This window comes from Nerophis ophidion, linkage group LG17, assembly GCF_033978795.1.
Source record: "Nerophis ophidion isolate RoL-2023_Sa linkage group LG17, RoL_Noph_v1.0, whole genome shotgun sequence".
Lineage (NCBI taxonomy): Eukaryota > Metazoa > Chordata > Actinopteri > Syngnathiformes > Syngnathidae > Nerophis > Nerophis ophidion.
Window position 1 is genome coordinate 46,898,485 of NC_084627.1, and position 24,802 is coordinate 46,923,286.

Below are 24,802 nucleotides of genomic sequence, written 5' to 3' on the forward strand. Positions count from 1 at the left end.
TGTGTTGCAATGTTAATATTTAATCGTTAATGTATAATTCTGGAAAATCCCTTATCTGCTTATTGTGTTTCTAGTGTTTTAGTGAGATTATATAGTCATACCTGAAAGTCAGAGGGGTGTGGTGACTGCCACTGTCTCTGAGGGAAGCCACGGAGGAATCAAGAAAGTCGCAGCTGCCTCTTTGACAGCGGCAGGAGGAACGACACAAGCTCCGCTCATGTTTACGGTAAGAGCCGACTTATTACCACACATTTCTCACCAAAACCTGCCGGTTTACATGTGATAGAGAACCATGTTCGCTTGACCATTTTGTTCCATATTAAAGCTTCACCGTCATCTTTTGGGAATGTAAACAAGGAAACACCGGCTGTGTTTGTGTTGCTATAAGCCGCTGAAATACACAGCTTCCCACTTACATCTTTCTTCTTTGACGTCTCCATTATCAATTGAACAAATTGCAAAAGATTCGGCAACACCTTTCCAGAATACTGTGTAATTATGCAATAAAAATAGACTACTTTTAGCCATGATTGGTGCTGGAAATACATGTCCGCCACATCACGAGCGTTTTCAACAGGATACCTCGTGGGAAATCTAAAATTGCAATTTAGCAAACTAAAAAGGCCGCATTGGCATGTGTTGCAATGTTAATATTTCATTATTGATATATAAACTATCAGACTGCGTGGTCAGTAGTAGTGGCTTTCAGTAGGCCTTTAAGCCGCTCCTCCACCACATGGGGAGGAGCCAGATGAGGTGGTTCGGGCATCTGGTCAGGATGCCACCCGAACGCCTCCCTAGGGGGAAGACCCAGGACACGTTGGGAAGACCATTACTCCCAGCTGGCCTGGGAACGCCTCGGGATCCCCCGGCAGGAGCTGGACGAAGTGGCTGAGGAGAGGGAAGTTTGGGCTTTTCTGCTTAGGCTGCTGCCCCCGCGACACGACCTCTGATAAGCGGCAGAAGATGGATGGATGAATGGATATATGTAAATATACATATACATATTTTATATAATATATATTGTATTATACTGTACATGCATGTAACATATGACTATAATATTGATAAAGAGGTGTTTTAATGCTACCAAGTCAGTTTGTGGCATCTTTAAGGGCATCTCTGATTGGACAAAATGTACACGACAGCCACTTTTGAAACACTATTTATGTGCACGGATGTGATCTTATCACAATGTTTTGAGAGTCTCCATCTTCTGGCCTTTAAAAGATCCAACATCCAACCTTGAGCCTTTCCCCCTTTATAGAGAATTATGGCAACATAAAGCATTTTAACGGCAAACATCCAGCATGTGTGAGGACAGCGCGGCTAAACGCCGTTTGTTTTGAAAATGTGCCCCTCCGGGCTTATTAAGAGCGGGCGGGTCTGGCATATGGCTCTTTTACGGCCGCTAATTATTAGTGGTTTGTTTAATTAACTTTTAGTATGATGTTTAAGTACATTTCTAATGAAACTCTTCATCGCCTTTTGAAATTGGGTAATAATTAGACTCTTCTAATTATTGCTGACGTCAGTATGGGAGAATGTTGGTGTGGGTTATGAAGTGAGTCATTAGACGGACATTTGGATGAAATTACCTCACATAAACCCGACTTCGAAAAAAAGGGAGAAGACCTTTAAATAAAAAGGGAGAATGCAATGTTTTAAAATAAAATAACTGCTTTAAAGGCCTACTGAAAGCCACTACTAGCGACCACGCAGTCTGATAGTTTATATATCAATGATGAAATATTAACATTGCAACACATGGCAATACGGCCTTTTTAGTTTACTAAATTGCAATTTTAAATTTCGCGCGGAAGTATCATGCTAAAATGTCGCGGTATGATGACACGTGCGCGTGACGTCACGCATTGTAGAGGACATTTTTTTCCAGCACCGTTCACCGTTCAGCACCGCTATAAGTCGTCTCCTTTCATCTCATAATTCCACAGTATTCTGGACGTCTGTGTTGCTGAATCTTTTGCAATTTGTTCAATGAATAATGGAGACATCAAAGAAGAAAGCTGTAGGAGGAAAACGGTGTATTGCAGCCGTCTTTAGCAACACAAACAGCCGGTGTTTCATTGTTTACATTCCCGAAAGATGACGGTGAAGCTTTAGATAGATAGATAGATAGTACTTTATTGATCCCTTCAGGAGAGTTCCTTCAGGAAAATTAAAATTCCAGCAGCAATGTACAGAGTTGAGATCAATTTAAAAAAAAAAAAAAAAGTAAAAAGTAAATAATGAGGGTTTAAAAGGAAACAAAATAGAGAAATATTACAAAAAGAATAAAAACAATGGGAATAACAATATAACAGTAAAAGAAGAATATAACAAGACAAAGTAGGCAGTAGTGACCATGTTATGAAAACTGTTATTGTTTTGCATCCCCTGTCATCCTAATACCCCCGGTCCCCCGTCCCAGAGAGGAGTTGTACAGTCTAATGGCATGTGGGACAAAGGAGTTCTTGAGTCTATTAGTCCTGCACTTGGGATGAAGCAGTCTAGAACTGAACAGGCTCCTCTGGCTACTGATAACACTATGCAGAGGGTGACTGGCATCATCCAGGATGCTCACTAGTTTGTCAACAGTCCTCTTCTCTGCCACCGTCACCAGTGAGTCCAGTTTCATTCCCATTGTAGAACCGGCCCGCCTGATCAGTTTCTCAAGTCTGGAGCTGTCCTTCTTAGAAGTACTGCCCCCCCCAGCACACTACCATGTAGAACAGAACACTGGCAACCACAGACTGGTAGTACAAATGGATGTACTATGGAAAAGAGCGGTCAAGCGAACACGGGCGGTGTAGCTCGGTTGGTAGAGCGGCCGTGTCAGCAACTTGAAGGTTACAGGTTCGATTCCCGCTTCTGCCATCCTAGTCACTGCCGTTGTGTCCTTGGGCAAGACACTTTACCCACCTGCTGCCAGTGCCACCCACAGTGGTTTAAATGTAACTTAGATATTGGGTTTCACTATGTAAAGCGCTTTGAGTCACTAGAGAAAAGCGCTATATAAATATAATTCACTTCACTTGGATTGGACCACACATACAAAGTACAGTGTATTATGCGGCGATCATTTCGAAAGATCTTGTTCCGAAGAGGGTCCCTTGCGAAGGGCAGAGATGGCCATTGCCACCACCCGTCGACTGGTGCTGAAGAAAGGTTCAGGTTGTACAGGTACGACCATATAATCTCACTAAAAAACTAGTAACACAATAATCAGATAAGGGACTTTCCATAATTATAGTAAATTTGTCTAATAACATCTGAATCGCTCCCACTTATAGTCTTTTTTTTAATTATTTTTTCTAGTCCTTCACTCTCCCTTTCCTCATCCACGTATCTTTCATCCTCACTCAAATTAATGGGAAATCGTCGCTTTCTCGGTCCGAATCGCTCTCGCTGCTGGTGGCCATGATTGTAAACAATGTTCAGATGTGAGGAGCTCCACAACCCGTGATGTCACGCTACTTCCGGTACAGGCAAGGCTTTTTTATTAGCGACCAAAACTTGCAAACTTTATCGTCGATGTTCTCTACTAAATCCTTTCAGCAAAAATATGGCAATATGGCGAAATGATCAAGTATGACACATAGAATGGACCTGCTATCCCCGTTTAAATAAGAAAATCTCATTTCAGTAGGCCTTTAATGCTTGAATGTCAATACGTATTTTTTTAAAATGAAGATCGTTTCCCGTAAATTAATTTCCGGCGCTCACTGTTGGTCATCGATTTTTAAACACATTATAATGGGACTGTCCGTGAATGCCAGATACTAAGAAGATGCAGCAAGGGGGATCAGTGCGGATGAAACACGTTGGAACAGAAAATAAGCAGATATTAACAGTAAATGAACAAGTATCTTAAAAGTATATATTTTTTACAGCTTGTCCTTAATAATGTTGACAAAATAATACAACTGCATATGACTAATTAGGAGCCTTTGTTTGTTTACTTACTACTAAAAGACAAGTAGTCTAGTATGTTCACTATTTTATTTAAGGACAACAATAAGAAACATAGACTATATTGCCAAAAGTAATTGGCCACCCATCCAAATGATGGGATTCAGGTGTCCCTTATCACTTGGCCCGGTGTATCAAATCAAGCACTTAGGCATGGAGACTGTTTCTACAAACATTTGTGAGAGAATGGGCCGCTTTCAGTGATTTCCAGCATGGAACTGTCTTAGGATGCCCACCTATGCAACAAATCCAGTCGGGAAATTTCCTCGCTCCTAAATATTCCAAAGTCAACTTTATTATAAGATAAGTGAAGAGTTTGGGAACAACAGCAACTCAGCCACCAAGTGGTAGGCCACGTAAACTGACAGAGAGGGGTCAGCGGATGCTGAATCACATAGTGCAAAGACTTTCTGAGCTCCAAACTTCATGTGACCTTCCAATTAGCCCACGTACAGTACGCAGAGAGCTTTACGGAATGGGTTTCCATGGCCGGGCAGCTGCATCTAAGCCATACATCACCAAGTCCGATGCAAAGCGTGGGATGCGGTGGTGTAAAGAACATCACCACTGGACTCTAGAACAGTGGAAACGCCTAGGCTGGACTGAGGAATCGGGTATTTCCATCTGGCAATCTGATGGACGAGTCTGGGTTTGGATGTTGCCAGGTGAACGCTACGAGCGTGAAATCTGGTGGAGGAGGAATTATGGTGTGGGGTTGGTTTTTCAGGAGTTGGGCCTGGTGAATTAGTTCCAGTGAAAGGAACTTTGAATGCTCCAGGATACCAAAACATTTTGGACAATTCCACGCTCCCAACCTTGTAGGAACATGACTGTGCACAAGTGCACAAAGTAAAGTCTATAAAGACATGAATGACAAAGTCTAGTGTGGATGAACTTGACTGGCCTGCACAGAGTCCTGACCTGAACCCGATAGAACACCTTTGGGGTGAATTAAAACAGACTGAGAGCCAGGTCTTCTCGACCAACATCAGTGAGTGACCTTACTAATGCGCTTTTGGAAGAATGGTGGAAAATTCGTATAAAAACACTAAGCAACCTTGTGGACAGCCTTCCCAGAAGAGTTGAAGCTGTAATAGCTGCAAAAGGTGGACCAGCATCATGTTGAGGAATGGGATGGCACTTCAAGTTCATATGTGAGTCAAGGCAGGTGGCCAAATACTTTTGGCAATTTAGGTTTAGTTTGTTTTTTTAATAAAGCAAATAATGCCATTTATTGTGGTCCCCTTTATTTACAAAAGTATCAAAATACATTTTGGTACCAGTACCAAAATATTGGTATCGAGACAACCCTCGATCAGATGATATCACAATAAAGTCCAAGGTCTTTGTATGTTCCACAATTATTTCCAATGCAAACATAAGACTTACGAGTCATCCCTGGTAAACATGCAGAGAGATAAAAGAATATAACATTTTCTAATGATGCTGTTTTATGTACGGTCATTATCACGACCGTATCACACCAACTCTAAAATCCCTTCACTGGCTTTCTGTTCCACTCAGGATTGAATACAAAGTCTGTGGAACGCTCTGCCTGACCACCTGAGGGCACCACAGACTGTGGATGTTTTTAAAAAAAGGGTTAAAAACCCTTTATTTTATTTTTTTTAAACTTTTTTTATAGATATATGCATACTAGTTCGAGCTATTAGGCTGTTCTATTTTTTATATATTATTTTATTTTTATTATATTTTTTATATTATTATTATCATTTTTTTTAATTATTTTTTTTAATACACTGTAGCCCTCTGAGGTTGTTGACCTAATGTAAAGTGCTTTTTACAAATAAAATATATTATTATTATTATTACTATTATTATAAGAATCTAAATTAGAATGCAAGACATTATATTATTTATTTTTCTTCCCCTGAACATTAAAGCACAAATGAGGAGCTGGTTCTATCCATCAATACATAATGCATTGCAACATGTTTCGCCTCAGGCTACTGGCATGCACCAGTGCATACATACATCGGAATATGACCACTGACCTGTGACACAGAACATTTAACGGGTCTTCCCTGGGCCAGGGAGCTAATGTGACCTCACTCAGTACAGTCATGGATCCTATTATGGCGACTATATTGTCACCCGTGCAAAAAACCGAAGATTAGGATAGAAATGTTTCATACACAGGAAATATTTGTGCATGTACTACATTGTTACTATGCCCAGCAGAGTTGCAATACTTGTATATGCAACGTCATTTTGTCCGTTTTTGTGTGTGTGGTTTGTGTTTCTCCATCTGTAGCCCAATTTTGATTTTTTGTTCATCCATCCTGGTTTACACAGTGCATCTTCTTAGAAGGGAACTGCTGTTTTTTTTTGCTGTCATGGATACATTTAATACACATGAAGTAGATCTGTCAAACATAGTGGCCACCTTATTGACCGTGTGAGCAGCTCCAAAAGCTACTTTTTACCTTCAATGGTGAATGAAGCAATTGATATAGTATAATAATATAGCACATTTAAATAATAGGAATGTTTCCAAAGTGCTGCACAACAATATTAAAAACAATATTCAAATATTATCTTTAGCTGAATGACTAAATAAAAAAAATAAAAAAATAAAAAACAATATAAAAATGAATATGATTAAAAACGATTTTAAAGGTTAAGTTAATTAAAACAATAAATAGAAATCAACATTTTAAAAACACAGAGGACCACACAACTCGCCTAGTGTTAAAATCCGAAGAATAAAAAGTGGGTCTTAAGATTAGACTTAAAACACCAAATAAAATGAAGTGGCGGGCCACGTCTGTGTGTGTGTGTGTGTGTGTGTGTGTGTGTGTGTGTGTGTGTGTGTGTGTGTGTGTGTGTGTGTGTGTGTGTGTGTGTGTGTGTGTGTGTGTGTGTGTGTGTGTGTATGTATGTATATATATAAGATTAGACTTAAAACACCAAATAAAATGAAGTGGCGGGCCACATCTGTGTGTATGTCTGTGTGTGTGTGTGTGTGTGTGTTTGTGTGTGTGTGTGTATATATATAATATATATATATATATATATATATATATATATATATATATATATATATACACATATATATATAAGATTAGACTTAAAACACCAAATAAAATGAAGTGGCGGGCTACATCTGTGTGTGTGTGTGTGTGTGTGTGTGTATGTATGTATGTATATATATATATATATATATATATATATATATATATATATATATATGTATATATATATATATATATATACTTTTTTTTTTCTTTAATCTTGCACTGATGAGCTTTGAGCTTTAAGCAGTTTAAGAAAACAAAGAGTAATCAGAAGCTTATTTTAAAGCTGAAAAAGCAGTGTTAATTTATTTTTGTTTTTTCATTATTGTGTGAGAAAAATGGCGCCATCTGACTTAGACAGCAATACACATAAGGACTTGTAAATTAATTTTACATGTCTGCATAAATGTATCACCCCTTGTATGAATGAGAGGTGAAAATGACTGTGGAATATATTCTAGCCCGCAAGAAGACAAGCGCTAATTGGCCTTATGTCGTTTTATGTCAAGTTTATCAGCCAAAAATGAGCAGTGGTAGTGCGTGTGTTGTAGGGCGTAAAATGGTGATAACTGTAATAATTTCTCTCAAATATGGAATAATACATTCTATTTATAAATAAGATTTACCTGATTCCTTTGATTTGTGCAATGCTGTGATGGGAGATCCTCGACAGAGTGGATATTACCTGGAAAAACAAACACATTGTCAGTCAATCAAGTGTGCTTTTTTTTTTTTTTTGGCAACCAAAATATGTTTTGGTACTTTGTTTGTATAATATAACATGTTTATTCTGCTACAAGATGACATACAATAAAATGCAATTATTGAATTTGAGACCACCCAAATCAATTTATGTCAATTAATCAGTGGATTTCTACAAATTTAGCATTCATGTCTGTGCAAATTCGCATTTAAATTATAATTTTTTTGTTTTATAATTGTTATTTTTTCCTGCAAAAAAAAAAAAACGGGAAACACACACATGATAATAAAGCACAAAATGGACAGCATAGTAGGACATTTTTGCAAGTTGGCGAAAACAAAGTTGACGACCGAATATTATTTCATTTTCGTTCAATTGTGGTGCTGCGATGTCCAGGGTGTACCCCGCCTTCCGCCCGATTGTAGCTGAGATAGGCGCCAGCGCCCCCCGCAACCCCAAAAGGGAATAAACGGTAGAAAATGGATGGGTGGATCAATTGTGGTGAGTACATATATTTTATTTAAAAAAAAAACTTACATTAAAACTTTTGGATTTTTAGCTTCTTTGGTCGCGAGCCAACTGTAACGCTTTGCTGACATTGTGGTGCAGGTTTGTTCTCTCGAGGATGCAGTCAGATAGGACACAGCGTAAAGGTAAGAAAGGATGATTTATTAATACTAACAAAACAGACTAGCAACAGAAAAACCTGCAAAAAGGCACTAGAGACAAAACAAACAGAACTAGCATGGGAGCTAGAAGGAACTAAAGGCGCTAGCATATAAGCTAGGGAAACAAACAGAGGAATAGCGTGGAAGCTAACTAATACAAAAAGTCTTTTACCACAATCGGGGATAGCGACGTCATATGTTGCATCGAACAGCAAACTAGACTGCGAGGCTGAATGAACAATAAGGGCAGGCTTAAATAAAGGAGATAATCACAATGCAGGTGCGCGTCAAAAAACAAAAAGCAGGTGACACTAATGTGTAACTATAGCATCGGAAACAAACAGGAAGTGCCACCAGGAACTAGGGAGAACAAAACCCAAACAGGATGTGATGCACAAACAGGACAAAACCAGAATATGACATGATCAGAGCCGCGGATCAAGACACCAACAATGGTATTTGAAGAGCAACATGGCATGTCTTGGAACTAATACTAATCCAATCAATAAAAATCGAAAAAAAAAATCACATTTATTGCAATTTTGTAGCAAAATTAGAGGAGAACGTTAGCATTAAGTGTCGGAAGCAGTAAGCTGGAGAAGTGCACCTGTTTTCCGTGACGCAGCATCACAGTCCAGACTAGGGTTGTACGGTATACCGGTACTAGTATAGTATTGCGGTACTAATTAATCCAAATCGGTACTATACTATGTTTGAAAAGTACCGGTTCCCCCATATTTTTGATTTATTTATTCTAACGGGCATGACGGCGCGTCGTCACGTCGTTACATTGCTGGTTTTACGAGCAGAGGAGCATGTTCGGCAGCACATAATCACAGAGTACTTAAAAGCAGACACAGTGTGTGGACAGAAAAGGGAGAACGGACGCATTTTGGCTTCAAAACTAATGATAAAGGGGAGGTTATTACACAGATGTTCTTTAAAAGATGGCTAGCGAACTAGCGGCTAACATCCGTCCGCAGTCAGCAGCTTTTTAGCTACTTATAAATCTTTGATCCTTATCTCCGACAAATAAAGTATGTTTCTGACAAGAATCATCCCTGCAGGACGAGGAATAGCTAAACATGCTTCACTACACACCGTAGGTCAGGGGTAGGGAACCTATGGCTCTAGAGCCAGATGCGGTTCTTTTGATGACTGCATCTGGCTCTCAGATCAATCTTAGCTGACATTGCTTAACACGATGATTATGAATAATTCCGCTGGAATTCACAGTGCTAAAAATAACGTTCAAAATATAAAACATTCTCATGCATTTAAATCCATCCATCCATTTTCCTACCGCACCTGTTCAAGAAGTCGCATTAATAGTAAGAACTATTTTATGTAACAATGGGGGGGTTGCAGCTTGCTGTGGGGTCGTTCTCCCAGGAAGGCAGATTTGTTTAGGTAAAAACATGACTTAATTTTAACTAAAAAAAATATACAAACAAAAATCGCTCACAGCGGAGGCCCAACTTGGGCTAAGGAACAAAGCTAACGCATAAACAGACTAAGAATGTAAATCAAACAAAACTTACTTGGCATGGCATGAAGCACGAAACCATGGCAAGGCATGAAACAAGTCAGCACAGAGCAAGAAAAGATCACATTGACGCCAGGGCGACTGACTGGCAAAGACAAGCTTAAATACTGCCTCTGATTAGTGGTCGGGAAGCAGGTGAGCGGGCATTTTGTCCACCAGAGACAGGTGGACAAAATGAGTAACCAAGGAAACCAGACAAGGGAGTGGAAAAAAACAGGAACTTAAAGAGTCCAAAGGACAAACAAAAACATGATCAACAGACATGACATTTTATTTATTATTGGTTAGCTTCAGAATAACAATGTTATTAAAAAGAATAAGGGACGTATTATACTCAAAAAAATGTTGGTCTTACTTAAAAATGCACACATTTAGTTGTATTCAGTGTTAAAAAATATGACATGGCTCTCACGGAAATACATTTTTGAAATATTTGGCTTTCATGGCTCTCTCGGCCAAAAAGGTTCCCGACCCCTGCCATAGGTGGATACAATAGCTAACTGCCAACAACAGGCTAGCACCCCAGAATGTAAACAAACGCCATGGGTGGATCTAGACCTGACATCCACTGTAATGATACCAAGTACAAGAGCGTGTCGAGTCGGTTATATCCAGCTTCAACTGAAATGGTTTTCACTTCACAGGTGGGCTTGAAGCTCATCCAGAGAATACCAAGAGTGTGCAAAGCAGTAATCAGAGCAAAGGGTGGCTATTTTGAAGAAGCTAGACTATTGAACATGTTTTTAGTTATTTAAACTCTTTTTTGTGTGTGAAGTACATAACTCCACCTGTGTTCATTCATAGTTTTGATGCCTTCAGTGACAAGATTAATCATTCATTTTTTACCACTTGTCAGACAAAATAATAGGTGTATAAATGACACAAAATCAATCAATGTTTATTTATATAGCCCCAAATCACAAATGTCTCAAAAGACTGCACAAATCATTACGACTACAACATCCTCGGAAGAACCCACAAAAGGGCAAGGAAAACTCACACCCAGTGGGCAGGGAGAATTCACATCCAGGGGGACGCCAGTGACAATGCTGACTATGAGAAACCTTGGAGAGGACCTCAGATGTGGGCAACCCCCCCCCCCCCCACCCCCCCCCCCCCCCCACCTCTAGGGGACCGAAAGCAATGGATGTCGAGCGGGTCTAACATGATACTGTGAAAGTTCAATCCATAGTGGCTCCAACACAGCCGCGAGAGTTCAGTTCAAAGCGGATCCAAGACAGCAGCGAGAGTCCCGTCCACAGGAAACCATCTCAAGCGGAGGCGGATCAGCAGCGTAGAGATGTCCCCAACCGATACACAGGCGAGCGGTCCATCCTGGGTCCCGACTTTGGACAGCTAGTACTTCATCCAAGGTCATCGGACCGGACCCCCTCCAAAAGGGAGGGGGGGGGACATAGGAGAAAAAATAAAAGAAGCGGCAGATCAACTGGTCTAAAAAGGAGGTCTATTTAAAGGCAAGAGTATACAGATGAGTTTTAAGGTGAGACTTAAATGCTTCTACTGAGGTAGCATCTCGAACTGTTGCCGGGAGGGCATTCCAGAGTACTGGAGCCCGAACGGAAAACGCTCTATAGCCCGCAGACTTTTTTGGGGCTCTAGGAATCACTAATAAGCCGGAGTCTTTTGAAGGCAGATTTCTTGCCGGGACATATGGTACAATACAATCGGCAAGATAGGCTGGAGCTAGACCGTGTAGTATTTTATACGTAAGTAGTAAAACCTTAAAGTCACATCTTAAGTGCACAGGAAGCCAGTGCAGGTGAGCCAGTATAGGTATATATGTATGTATATATGTATATAAAGGTATATACAGTATAGGTATATATGTATGTATATATGTATATAAAGGTATATACAGTATAGGTATATATGTATGTATATAAAGGTATATACAGTATAGGTATATATGTATGTATATATGTATATAAAGGTATATACAGTATAGGTATATATGTATGTATATATGTATATAAAGGTATATACAGTATAGGTATATATGGATGTATATATGTATATAAAGGTATATACAGTATAGGTATATATGTATGTATATATGTATATAAAGGTATATACAGTACAGGCGTAATGTGATCAAACTTTCTTGTTCTTGTCAAAAGTCTAGCAGCCGCATTTTGTACCAACTGTAATCTTTTAATGCTAGACATGGGGAGACCCGAAAATAATACGTTACAGTAATCGAGGCGAGACGTAACAAACGCATGGATAATGATCTCAGCGTCTTTAGTGGACCAAATGGAGCGAATTTTAGCGATATTACGGAGATGAAATGTTATTGCATACGTCAGCAGCTACATTAGAAGTCTTTTTTTGCTTACTTACTACTAAAAGACAAGTTGTTTTGTATGTTCACTATTTTATTTAAGGACAAACTTGCAATAATAAACATATGTTTAATGTACCCTAAATTGTTTTTGTTAAATTACAGCCAATAATGCATTTTTTTGTGGTCCTCTTTATAGAGAAAAGTACCAAAAAGTACAGAAAAGCATTGAAAAAAAAGTGGTACTCGTACCAAAATATTGGCATTAGGACAACACTAGAATCTAAATGTGTTAAACATGCTTGTATTATCATTAAACACATTTAACTTGTTAACAAAAACCTCTCTTTCATGAATAAATAAACATAAATGATATATACGAATGAGGTAGATGCCCTTTGGTCAATTGAAAAGTAGCTGAAAGGTGTTTTAGTTTAGTTTATTTGTCGTTATTTTGTGCTCTGTGGTTGTTGGTAATCAAACACCGGATGTGCACATTTAAGATGAGTTGTGCCGCCTTGAAACCAGAACAGCAGCTTTATGACTAAGAACTACAGATGGCGTACTTGCACGGTCTGGGGATGCCAAGTTTAGGATAGTGAGGGGAACCTCCTGTCTAAAATGCAACACAAACACACACACACACACACACACACACACACACACACACACACACACACACACCCTTGTATTTCTGACCTTTTTGAGACCTCCAAATATTGCCTTTCTAGATATATTAAGATTGGTATTTACAACATTAATTATATATACATACTATGAAAAAAAAAAAAAAAGCTGGTTGCGAAAATTTAAATGGAATTTCACAAGAAAAAACTCAGAATTTTCGCAGTACTATAATAAAAGTCGTCATTGTACGCAATGCAGGTCAAAATGTTACAAGAAAAACGGAACATTTATGCAATATTATGATAACATTGGAATTTTACTCAATAAAAGTCACAATTTTTCCAAAAAAAAGGCATAACATTTTGGCAATTTTATGAAAGGAGTCGTAATTTTACTCGACGAAAGTCACAATTTAATTAAAAAAACTTAAAAATGTTGGCAATATTATAATAATAATAATCTGAACTTTACTTGGCAAAATGATGACAAAGGTCATAATTTTACTCAAAAAATGTCACTATTTTACAAGAACAAAAAATAAAAATGGCAACCATTTTGCATTAAAAAGTAATATTTTGACATAAAAAAGTAATAGTTTTTTGAGAACATTTTGCAATAATATGATAAAATTGGAATTTTACTCAATAACTGTCACAATTTTTACAAAAAAAGGCTTACAATTTTGGCAATTTTATGAAAAGAGTCGTAATTTTACGCGACGAAAGTCACAATTTAATAAAAAAAAAACGTTTAAAATTTTGGCAATGTTCTAAATTTTACCTGACAAAATGATGACGAAAGTCATAATTTTATTCAAAAAATGTCACTATTTTACAAGAACAAAAAATAAAAATGGCAACCATTTTGCATTAAAATTAATATTTTGACATAAAAGAGTAATGATTTTTTTAGAACATTTTGCAGTATTATAATAAAATTGGAATTTTAATCAAAAACAGTCACAATTTTTACAAAAAAGGCCTAAAATTTTGGCAATGTTATGAAAAGAGTCGTAATTTTACTCGACGAAAGACAGATAAATTACAAAAAACTTATAAATGTTGGCAATGTTATAATAATAATAATCTGAACTTTACTTGGCAAAATGATGACAGAAGTAATAATTTTACTCAAAAAATGTCACTATTTTACAAGAACAAAAAAAATGGCAACCATTTTGCATTAAAATTAATATTTTGACATAAAAGAGTAATGATTTTTTGAGAACATTTTGCAATATTATGATAAAATTGGAATTTTACTCAATAACAGTCACAATTTTTACAAAAAAGGCTTAAAATGTTGGCAATTTTATGAAAAGATTCATAATTTTACTTGACGAAAGTCACAATTTAATTAAAAAAAAACGTTTTAAATTTTGGAAATGTTATAATAATAATCAAAATTTTACTTGGCAAAATGATGACAAAAGTCATAATTTTACTCAAAAATGTCACTATTTTACAAGAACAAAAAATAAAAATGGCAACCATTTTTTATTAAAAAGTAATATTTTGACATAAATAAGTAATATTTTTTTTAGAACATTTTGCAATATTATGATCAAATTGGAATTGTACTCAATAACTGTCACAATTTTTACAAAAAAAAGGCTTAAAATTATGGCAATATTCTGAAGACAGTTGTAATTTTACTCGACGAAAGTCACAATTTAATAAAAATAACTTTTTAAATTTTGGCAATGTTATAATAATAATAATCTAAATCTTACTTGGCAAAATGATGACAAAAGTCATAATTTTACTCAAAAAATTTCACTATTTTACAAGAAAAAAAATTGGCAACCATTTTGCATTAAAAAGTAATATTTTGACATAAAAAAGTAATACTTTTTTGAGAACATTTTGCAATATTACAGAAACAGAAAAATGAGAAATTGTTCGTAATTTTCTAATAAAGAAGTTGACACATAGTGAGAAAAAGACTGCTGTCAGTTAAAAAAAAATGCATGCACATTAAATCAACAACAAAAAAAATCCTGACTTTGGAGCAATATTCACGGACTCTAGTATTTGGCTCTTTATTAGAGGCAATGGTTTTTTCTGTATCGGGACCGTGATTTCGGTCTTAATTTGTTCACCAATCCTCACACTTTTCCTTGTTATTGTCTCAAGAAGGGTAGGAATACAAGAACACACACACACACACACACACACACACACACACACACACACACACACACACACAAACAGACCCCCTCATCACAAACCCCGCCTCAGACGCCTCATTAAGCACTCATGGGTGTATTTCGGCGTACAACAGCGTGTCGATGCCAGATGCCCCCTCCACAAAGAGGACAAAATTGTTATCTCAACCACTCTTGCTCGGCAGGTGTGTCATCCACAGCCTCTCATAACTAAGTAAGCACGCAATGGCGGCGTCTAAGAGGCTGACACATTTATCACATCGACGGCGAGCAGATTTTAACGTGAAGACAAAGCCGAGCACTTCAGGTGCACTAACACTTGTGTGGAGTGGCGTCTTTCAAGCCCGGCTCACCTTCAATGAGCAACATTATGCATTTATCGGATTTTGCACGGAGCAGAGGAGGGAAACCCTATCAGTGAATTTACATCACATGGTAATAACCTTGCGTGGCTAAACAACCACGAAATGTTTATTTTCATGCTTAAATGGTTCCAATATGGGACCGGCCGACATCTCCTTCTAATACATGCGAGCTGAATTTTGCTGAGGAGACAAAAAAAAAGGAAAATAGTTTCAAATGAATGTTTAAGTATTTTTTTTAGGCATAATAGACAAAGTAATCATGTGACACCCAGTCAGCCTCATTCATTTTTTTTAAATCATTATTTTTTGAATAGGGCCCCTAAATGAATGCCGTCTTTTCGGACCTTTAAATGTCGTATTAAAAAAAAATGCCAAAACGGCAATTCATCCCCGTGACCCCGAAAAGGGACAAGAGGTGGAAAATGGATGGATGGATGGGTTCAGGCTTTATCTGGCTATGTCGCCGCGCAATGGAAGCCTGTGCACTGTAAAAACGGATTGAACTTCATTTTGTGATGTTATTTCGCAAGTTACCGTATTTTTCGGACTATAAGGCGCACTTAAAATCCTTTCATGTTCTCAAATCTCAACAGTGCGCCTTATAGCCTAGAGTACGTAATTATTTTGGTTGTGCTTACCGACCTCGAAACTATTTTATTTGGTACATGGTGAAATAAGTGTGGCCAGAAAATAGCAGTCACACATAAGAGATACGTGTGGACTGCAATATGATGGCAGTCACACATAAGAGATACGTGTATACTGCAATATCATTCAAATAAACAACATCTTGACATAACTGTATAACATGCGCCAGAAATAGATATACCGTATTTTTCGGACTATAACGGGCACTTAAAATCCTTTCATTTTCTCAAAACTCGACAGTGCTTCTAATAACCCGGTGTACGTAATAATTTCCGTTGTGCTTACTGACCTTGAAGCTATTTTATTTGGTGCATGGTGAAATGATAAGTGTGACCAGTAGCTGGCAGTCACACATAAGAGATATGTGTAGACTGCAATATGATGACAGTCACACATAAGAGATGCATGTAGACTGCAATATGACTCAAGTAAACAACACCAAAATGTTAAATGTGCCATTGAAAATATAGAACATTACACACAACGTTTAAAAATATCTTATTCATTAGTTGTAAAACTTTGTTTATTTATAGTAAACAAGGTGGCTGTCATCGTTACTATCTGGTGAAAGAAAGGGTGGCAGGTCGAGCTTTGTGCATCAGAACATTCTCTGTTTGCAAATTATCGGCCTTGACATAGCTGTATAACATGCACCAGAAATAGATAGACTGTATTTTTCGGACTATAATGTGCACTTAAAATCCTTTCATTTTCTCAAAACTCGACAGTCCGTCTAATAACCCGGTGTACTTAATAATTCCGGTTGTGCTTACCGACCTCGAAACTATTTTATTTGGTACATGGTGAAAAGACAAGTGTGGCCAGTAGATGGCAGTCACACATAAGAGATATGTGTAGACTGCAATAAGACTCAAGTAAACAACACTAAAATGTAATATGTGCCATTTTAAATATAGAACATTACACACAACGTTTAAAAATATCTTATTCATTAGTTGTAAAACGTTGTTTATTTATAGTAAACAAGGTGGCTGTCATCGTTACTATCTTGTGTGAGAGAACGGGCGGCAGGTTGAGCTTTGTGCATCAGAACATTCTCTGTTTGCAAATTATCGGCCTTGACATAGCTGTATAACATGCACCAGAAATAGATAGACCGTATTTTTCGGACTATAATGCGCACTTAAAATCTTTTCATTTTCTCAAAACTCGACAGTGCGTCTCATAACCCAGTGTACTTATTAATTCCGGTTGTGCTTACCGACCTCGAAACTATTTTATTTGGTACATGGTGAAAAGACAAGTGTGGCCAGTAGATGGCAGTCACACATAAGAGATATGTGTAGACTGCAATATGATGACAGTCACACATAAAATATATGTGTGAACTGCAATATGACTCAAGTAAACAACACCAAAATGTTATATGTGTCATTGAAAATATAGAACATTACACACAACGTTTAAAAATATCTTATTCATTAGTTGTAAAACTTTGTTTATTTATAGTAGACAAGGTGGATGTCATCGTTACTATCTGGTGAGAGAACGGGTGGCAGGTTGAGCTCTGTGCATCAGAACATTCTCTGTTTGCAAATTATCGGCCTTGACATAGCTGTATAACATGCACCAGAAATAGATATACCGTATTTTTCGGACTATAATGCGCACTTAAAATGTTTTCATTTTCTCAAAACTCGACACTGCGTCTGATACTTAATAATTTCGGTTGTGCTTGCCGACCTCGAAACTATTTTATTTGGTACATGGTGAAAAGACAAGTGTGGCCAGTAGATGGCAGTCACACATAAGAGATATGTGTAGACTGCAATTGTGATGACAGTCACACATAAAATATATGTGTGGACTGCAATATGACTCAAGTAAACAACACCAAAATGTAATAATTGCCATTAAAAATATAGAACATTACACACGGCGCTCAAAAATCCCTTATTCATTAGTTCTAAAACTTGGTTTATAGTGAACAAGGTGGCTATCATCGCTACTAACTATTGAGAGAAGGGATGGCTTGTTGAGCATCAGAACATTCTCTGTCCAAACTAAAACCAAAAAAGGCATGTTTGAGAATTTAAATGAAACAGGCAGGCGGATGATCAGACCTGTCCAAACAGAGCTGGGCTGGCATGGATCCAGAAGGGTCAGAGCCAAGCAGGCCAAAGCCTGCTTGGCCCGTGGTGACAACCCCGGAACGTGCCAGCGTCGAGCGAGTTAGCGTGACTTACGCATATCGCCGGGAAAAAGTCTGTTCGAATCAAATGGAGAGCGTCCTTGACGATTGCTAAAAGTCACGCTGTCAATGTGTCAATCATGTTGCGCTTCATGTCAGAACGTGAAGAGCCTGTACGGCGCCTGTCATGGCACTTTGTACCAAATGCTAATTAGCAATCTGTTTGCATCGGACAGACGAAGATGACTTCTCACATTGTGACGAGTAATCAAGGACCAAATATGGAGGACACTTTAATTAAGACGCAAGGTGTATGTTTGTTTTTTGTTGACGAAACAGAGTGTTAGCTCCTCTTCTTTGACTATTTATTAAGATTCCCTATGAAAAACAGGTCATTTTACATTTTATATTTACATCAAGGACTAAGACTTCAACTGTAACAGCAAAAAATTCAAGTTAAAGTACCACTGATTGTCACACACACTGAGTGTCGTGAAATTACCCTTTGCATTGACCCATCCCCTTGTTCCACCCGCTTGGAGGTCCATCCATCCATCCATCCATCCATCCATCCAGCGGGGGCAGCAGCCTAAGCACGGAAGCCCAGACTTCCCTCTCCCCAGCAACTTCGTCCAGCTCCTTCCGGAGAATCCCGAGGCGTTCCCAGGCCAGCCGGGAGACATAGTCTTCCCAACGTGTCCTGGGTCTTCTCCGTGGCCTCCTACCGGTTGGACGTGCCCGAAACACTTACCTAGGGAGGCGTTTAGGTGGGATCCTGACCAGATGCCCGAACCACCTCATCTGGCTCCTCTCCATGTGGAGGAGCAGCGGCTTTACTTTGAGTTCCTCCCGGATGGCAGAGCTTCTCACCCTATCTCTCGGCGGAGGAAACTCATTTCGGCCGCTTGTACCCGTGATCTTGTCCTTTCGGTCATAACCCAAAGCTCATGACCATTGGTGAGGATGGGAACGTAGATCGACCGGTAAATTGAGAGCTTTGCCTTCCGGCTCAGCTCCTTCTTCATCACAACGGATCGATACAGCGTCCGCATTACTGAAGACGTCGCACCAATCCGCCTGTCGATCTCACGATCCACTCTTCCCCCACTCGTGAACAAGACTCCGAAGCACTTGAACTCCTCCACTTGGGGCAGAGTCTCCTCCCCAACCCGGAGATGGCACTCCACCCTTTTCCAGGCAAGAACCATGGACTTGGACTTGGAGGTGCTGATTCCCATCCCAGTCGCTTCTCACTCGGCTGCGAACCGATCCAGTGAGCGCTGAAGATCCTGGCCAGATGAAGCCATCAGGACCACATCCTCTGCAAAAAGCAGAGACCTAATCCTGCAGCCACCAAACCGGATCCCCTCAACACCTTGACTGCGCCTAGAAATTCTTTCCATAAAAGTTATGAACAGAATCGGTGACAAAGGACAGCCTTGGCGGAGTCCAACCCTCACTGGAAACATGTCCGACTTACTGCCGACAATGCGGACCAAGCTCTGGCACTGATCGTACAGGGAGCGGACTGCCAAAACCAGACAGTCTGATAGCCTATACTCTCTGAGCATTCGTCACAGGACGATCAAAAGCCTTCTCCAAGTCCACAAAGCACATGTAAACTGGTTGGGCAAACTCCCATGCACCCTCAAGGACCCTGCCGAGAGTATAGAGCTGGTTCACAGTTCCACGACCACACTGTTCCTCCTGAATCCGAGGTTCGACTATCCGGCGTAGCCTCCTCTCCAGTACACCTGAGTAGACCTTACCGGGAAAACTGAATAGTGTGATTCTACGATAGTTGGAACACACCCTCCGGTTCCCCTTCTTAAAGAGAGGAACCACCACCCCGGTCTGCCAATCCAGAGGTACCGCTCCTGATGTCCACGCGATGCTGCAGAGTCTTGTCAACCAAGACAGCCCCACAGCATCCAGAGCCTTAAAGAAATCCGGGTGAATCTCATCTACCCCCGGGGCCTTGCCAACGAAGAGCTTTTTAACTACTTTAGCGACCTCAGCCCCACTGGAAGGTAATGGGTCCCATTTTTATAGTCTTTGGTATGACTCGGCCGGTGTTTGAACTCACGACCTACTGATCTCAGGGCGGACACTCCTAATTAACCACAAGGCCACTGAGCACTAACATCAGCGGCTCTTTAGCTCCGACCTAGTGGCTCTGTGTGGTTTTTTTCCAAAAATTCCATACAAATTGTTGTTTTAATATGGTTTCTTTAGAAGGACAAACATGACAGAAACCTTCCTAACTGTTAGAAATCCCACAGTTGGTGTTAAACATGCTTCACTGACGAGAGGATTTGGCGAACGCAGTTTTGACCTAATTCCAGCGGTCTTTGAACTCACTGTAGTTTGATTACAAGTTCAACTTTCTCCGATGCTGCCACAAAAAGATCGTGTTTTATGCCACTCCTTCTTTGTCTCATTTTGGACGCATTTTGGCTTAAAAACTAACGACAAAGGTGAAGTTATAACACTGAAACGCCCTCAGAAATAAGTGCTTCAAGACATGGCTAGCTCGCAGTCGGCAGTGTTTTAGCTACTTCTAAACCACTAATCCTCGCCTCTATGGCGACAAAAAAAGTAAGTTTCTTACAAGTATCCTTGCAGGACGAGGAATAGCTAAACATGCTTCACGAGATATCGTAGCCCACAATGTAAACAAAGCAAAGGCCATGGGTGGCACTACATCCACTGTAATGATACCAAGTACAAGAGCGTATCCAGTCGATACTACTTTGATTACAGCAATAATTTTGGCATCCCAAAGTCTTTTTTAAATTTTTTTACAGTTATATTATGTCCCTGGACACATGAGGATTTAAATGACCACTTGGTATCTTGGATTTTGAATTTAATTGAATTTAATTATATTTATATAGCGCTTTTTCTCTAGTGACTCAAAGCGCTTTACATAGTGAAACCCAATATCAAAGTTACATTCAAACCAGTGTGGGTGGCACTGGGAGCAGGTGGGTAAAGTGTCTTGCCCAAGGACACAACGGCAGTGACTAGGATGGCGGAAGCGGGAATCGAACCTGCAACCCTCAAGTTGCTGGTACGGCCACTCTACCAACCGAGCTAAAGCGCCCGAATATTTTTTTTTTAAATTCACATTGAACTCATAAACTTAGGAAATACGAGAAATGATGACCAATGTATGATCCTGTAACTACTTGGTATCGGATCGATACCTAAAATTGTGGTATCGTTCAAAACTATAGCGGCATAGCTCGGTTGGTAGAGTCCTTGAGGGTTGCAGGTTCGATCCCCGCTTCCGCCATCCTAGTCACTGCCGTTGTGTCCTTGGGCAAGACACTTTACCCACCTGCTCCCAGTGCCACCCACACTGCTTTAAATGTAACTTAGATTTTGGGTTTCACTATGTAAAGCGCTTTGAATCGCTAGAGAAAAAGCGCTATATAAATATAATTCACACTTCACTAATGCAAAGTATCCAAAAAACAGAAGAATAAGTGATTATTACATTTTAACAGAAGTGTAGATAGAACATGTTGAAAGAGAAAGTAAGCAGATATTAACCGTAAATGAACGAGTGGATCTATAATTCATTTTCTACCACTTGTCCTTCATAATGTTGACAAAAAAATAGGTGTATAAATGACACAATATGTCAGGGGTCGGGAACCTTTTTGGCTGAGAGAGCCAAGAAGCCAAATATTTTGAAATGTATTTCCGTTAGAGCCATGTACTATATTTTTTAACACTGAACACAACTAAACACGTGCATTTTTAAGTAAGACCAGTATTTTTAGAGTATAATAAGTCTCTTATTCTTTGTAATAACATTGTTATTCTGAAGCTAACTGTGGATGGGGGCGTGGCCTGCAGTGAAGCGGCCTCGAAATCAGCGACAGGTGCGTAGCTGGCCCACCTGGGCCTTGTTACCTAATCACCCGTCGCTCTGTTATAAGCAGCAGCCAGGAGCAGAGACTGGGTTGGGGCTGGAGCCAGAGCGCGAGCGAGAACGAAAGAGAAAAAGGACAATTGCTGGGAAGAAACTGAGAGACTTATTGAAAAATTTGACAAGATTGTAGCCCTGAAACAGGCTCTCATGTCGGCGCTGGGTGGTCTGAAGAACATCCAGGAGTGCAAGCCCCACACTAACGCAACTTCTTGAACAGGTACGGTAGAAAACGGATGGATGGATTAAAAATGCATGAGGATGTTTTGTATTTTGAACGTTATTTTTAACACTATGATTACAAGTCGAATTATTCATTAGTTATCGTGTTAAGCAATGTCAGCTCAGATTTATCCGAGAGCCAGATGCAGTCATCAAAAGAGCCACATCTGGCTCGAGAGCCATAGGTTCCCTACCCCTGCAATATGTTATTGCATACGTCAGCAGCTAAATTAGGAGAATTTGTTTGTTTACTTACTACTAAAAGACAAGTTGGCTTGTAGGTTCACTATTTTATTTAAGCACAAAATTGCAATAATAAACATATGTTTGATGTACCCAAAGATTTTTTTTGTTGAAATAATGCCATTTATTTTGAAAAGTCTCAAAATACATTTTGGGTATGGGGACAACCCTCGTAGCAACAGAGTAAAGTCAAAGAGCCGATAAGTAAAGACAATACGTGCCTCCAAGAGTTCTCAATCAACTTTTCCCTTTCTTCTATTTTTTTTGTTCCGCCTCATTTCTGTGATCCTCCCTACCTCTAATATACTCAAACTCTTTTTTTTTCTCATCCGTCGGTTCAGTCAAAGTCGGGAGTCTTTACACATTATTAATTTCCCTCTCATCTCCTTCTCCCCAGGGGGTCTTAACGCCGTGGCCAGCCAGAGACCAAAGCTTCTAGGACTCTAAAAAAAAATAAAAAGCCACGACAGAGGAAGAGCTCGGGTTCCAAAAACCCCAAACGAATATTTTACCTTATTTGCCAACATTTAGGCCTATTTCCATCCCCCCTCACCCATATTTGACCCCGGTCTGCCGTCGAGAAGTGCATAATTGAAAGCACATGTGGACGACTCTTTGTTTCTGCAGCAGGGTGACATGCAACATTTGCTTGGCATTTCTGTTTTTGTGCATGCAACAGCAAAAATGTGTTTAGATGGCTGATTAAAGGCCTACTGAAATGAGATTTTCTTACTTAAACAGGGAAAACAGGTCCATTCTATGTGTCATACTTGATCGTTTCGCCATATTGCCATATTTTTGCTGAAAGGATTTAGTAGAGAACATCGACGATAAAGTTTGCAACTTTTGGTGCTAATAAAAAAGCCTTGCCTGTACCGGAAGTAGCAGACGATGTGCGTGTGACATCACGGGTTGTGGAGCTCCTCACATCTGAACATTGTTTACAATCATGGCCACCAGCAGCGAGAGCGATTCGGACCGAGAAAGCGACAATTTCCCCATTAATTTCAGCGAGGATGAACGATTCGTGGATGAGGAAAGTGAGAGTGAAGGACTTGAAAAAAAACAAAACTATACAGTGGGAGCGATTCAGATGTTATTAGACACATTTACTAGGATAATTCTGAAAAAATCCCTTATCTGCTTATTGTGTTACTAGTGTTTTAGTGAGATTATATGGTCGTATTTGTACAACCTAAAGGTCGGCCCCGCACTTTTATAATAATAATAATAATGGATTAGATTTATATCGCGCTTTTCTATTGTTATATACTCAAAGCGCTCACAGAGAAGTGGGAACCCAATATTCATTCACACCTGGTGGTGGTAAGCTACATATGTAGCCACAGCTGCCCTGGGGTAGACTGACGGAAACGTGGCTGCCAGTTTGCGCCTAACGGCCCCTCCGACCACCACCAATCATTCATTCACCAGTGTGAGCGGCACCGGGGGCAAAGGGAGAAGTGTCCTGCCCAAGGACACAACGGCAGCGACTTTGATGTCAATAGGTGGGAAGCGAACCCACAACCCTCAGGTTTCTGGCACGGCCGCTCTACCCACTACGCCATGCCGCCCACTTTCTTCAGCACCAGTCGACGGGTGGTGGCGATGCCCATCTCTGCCCTTCGCAAGGGACCCTCTCCAAAACAAAATCTTTTGAAATGATCGCTGCATAATACAATGTACTTTGTGTGTGTGGTCCAATCCGACCGTGTTCGCTTGACCGTTCAGTTCCATAGTAAAGCTTCACCGTCATCTTTCGGGAATGTAAACAATGAAACACCGGCTGTGTTTGTGTTGCTAAAAGCGGCCGCAATACACCGCTTCCCACCTACAGCTTTCTTCTTTGACGTCTCCATTATTCATTGAACAAATTGCAAAAGATTCAGCAACACATACGTCCATAATACTGTGAAATTATGTCATGAAAAGAGACGACTTATATCTGTGAACGGTGCTGGAACAAAATGTCCTCTATAATGCGTGACGTCATACCGCAACATTTTAGCATGATACTTCCGCGCGAAATTTAAAATTGCAATTTAGTAAACTAAACCGGCCGTATTGGCATATGTTGCAATGTTAAGATTTCATTATTGATATATAAACTATCAGAAGTAGCAGTGGGTTTCAGTAGGCCTTTAAGAGTTCATTTTGGAAGAAACCTAGAAAACCAAACAAGTACTGTAGGTATGTGTGTTGTTCAGGG

General features: G+C 39.5%; 1 protein-coding gene across 1 annotated transcript in view; it reads right to left on the minus strand.

Annotated features, from left to right (window-relative positions):
* Nucleotides 1–24,802, minus strand: part of vav2 (vav 2 guanine nucleotide exchange factor) — a 519,520-nt gene that overhangs the window by 151,401 nt on the left and 343,317 nt on the right. Inside the window, exon 4 of the mRNA XM_061877071.1 lies at nucleotides 7,637–7,695. Within this exon, the coding sequence (XP_061733055.1) occupies nucleotides 7,637–7,695 (59 nt within the window). The remainder of the gene's footprint in view (nucleotides 1–7,636; nucleotides 7,696–24,802) is intronic.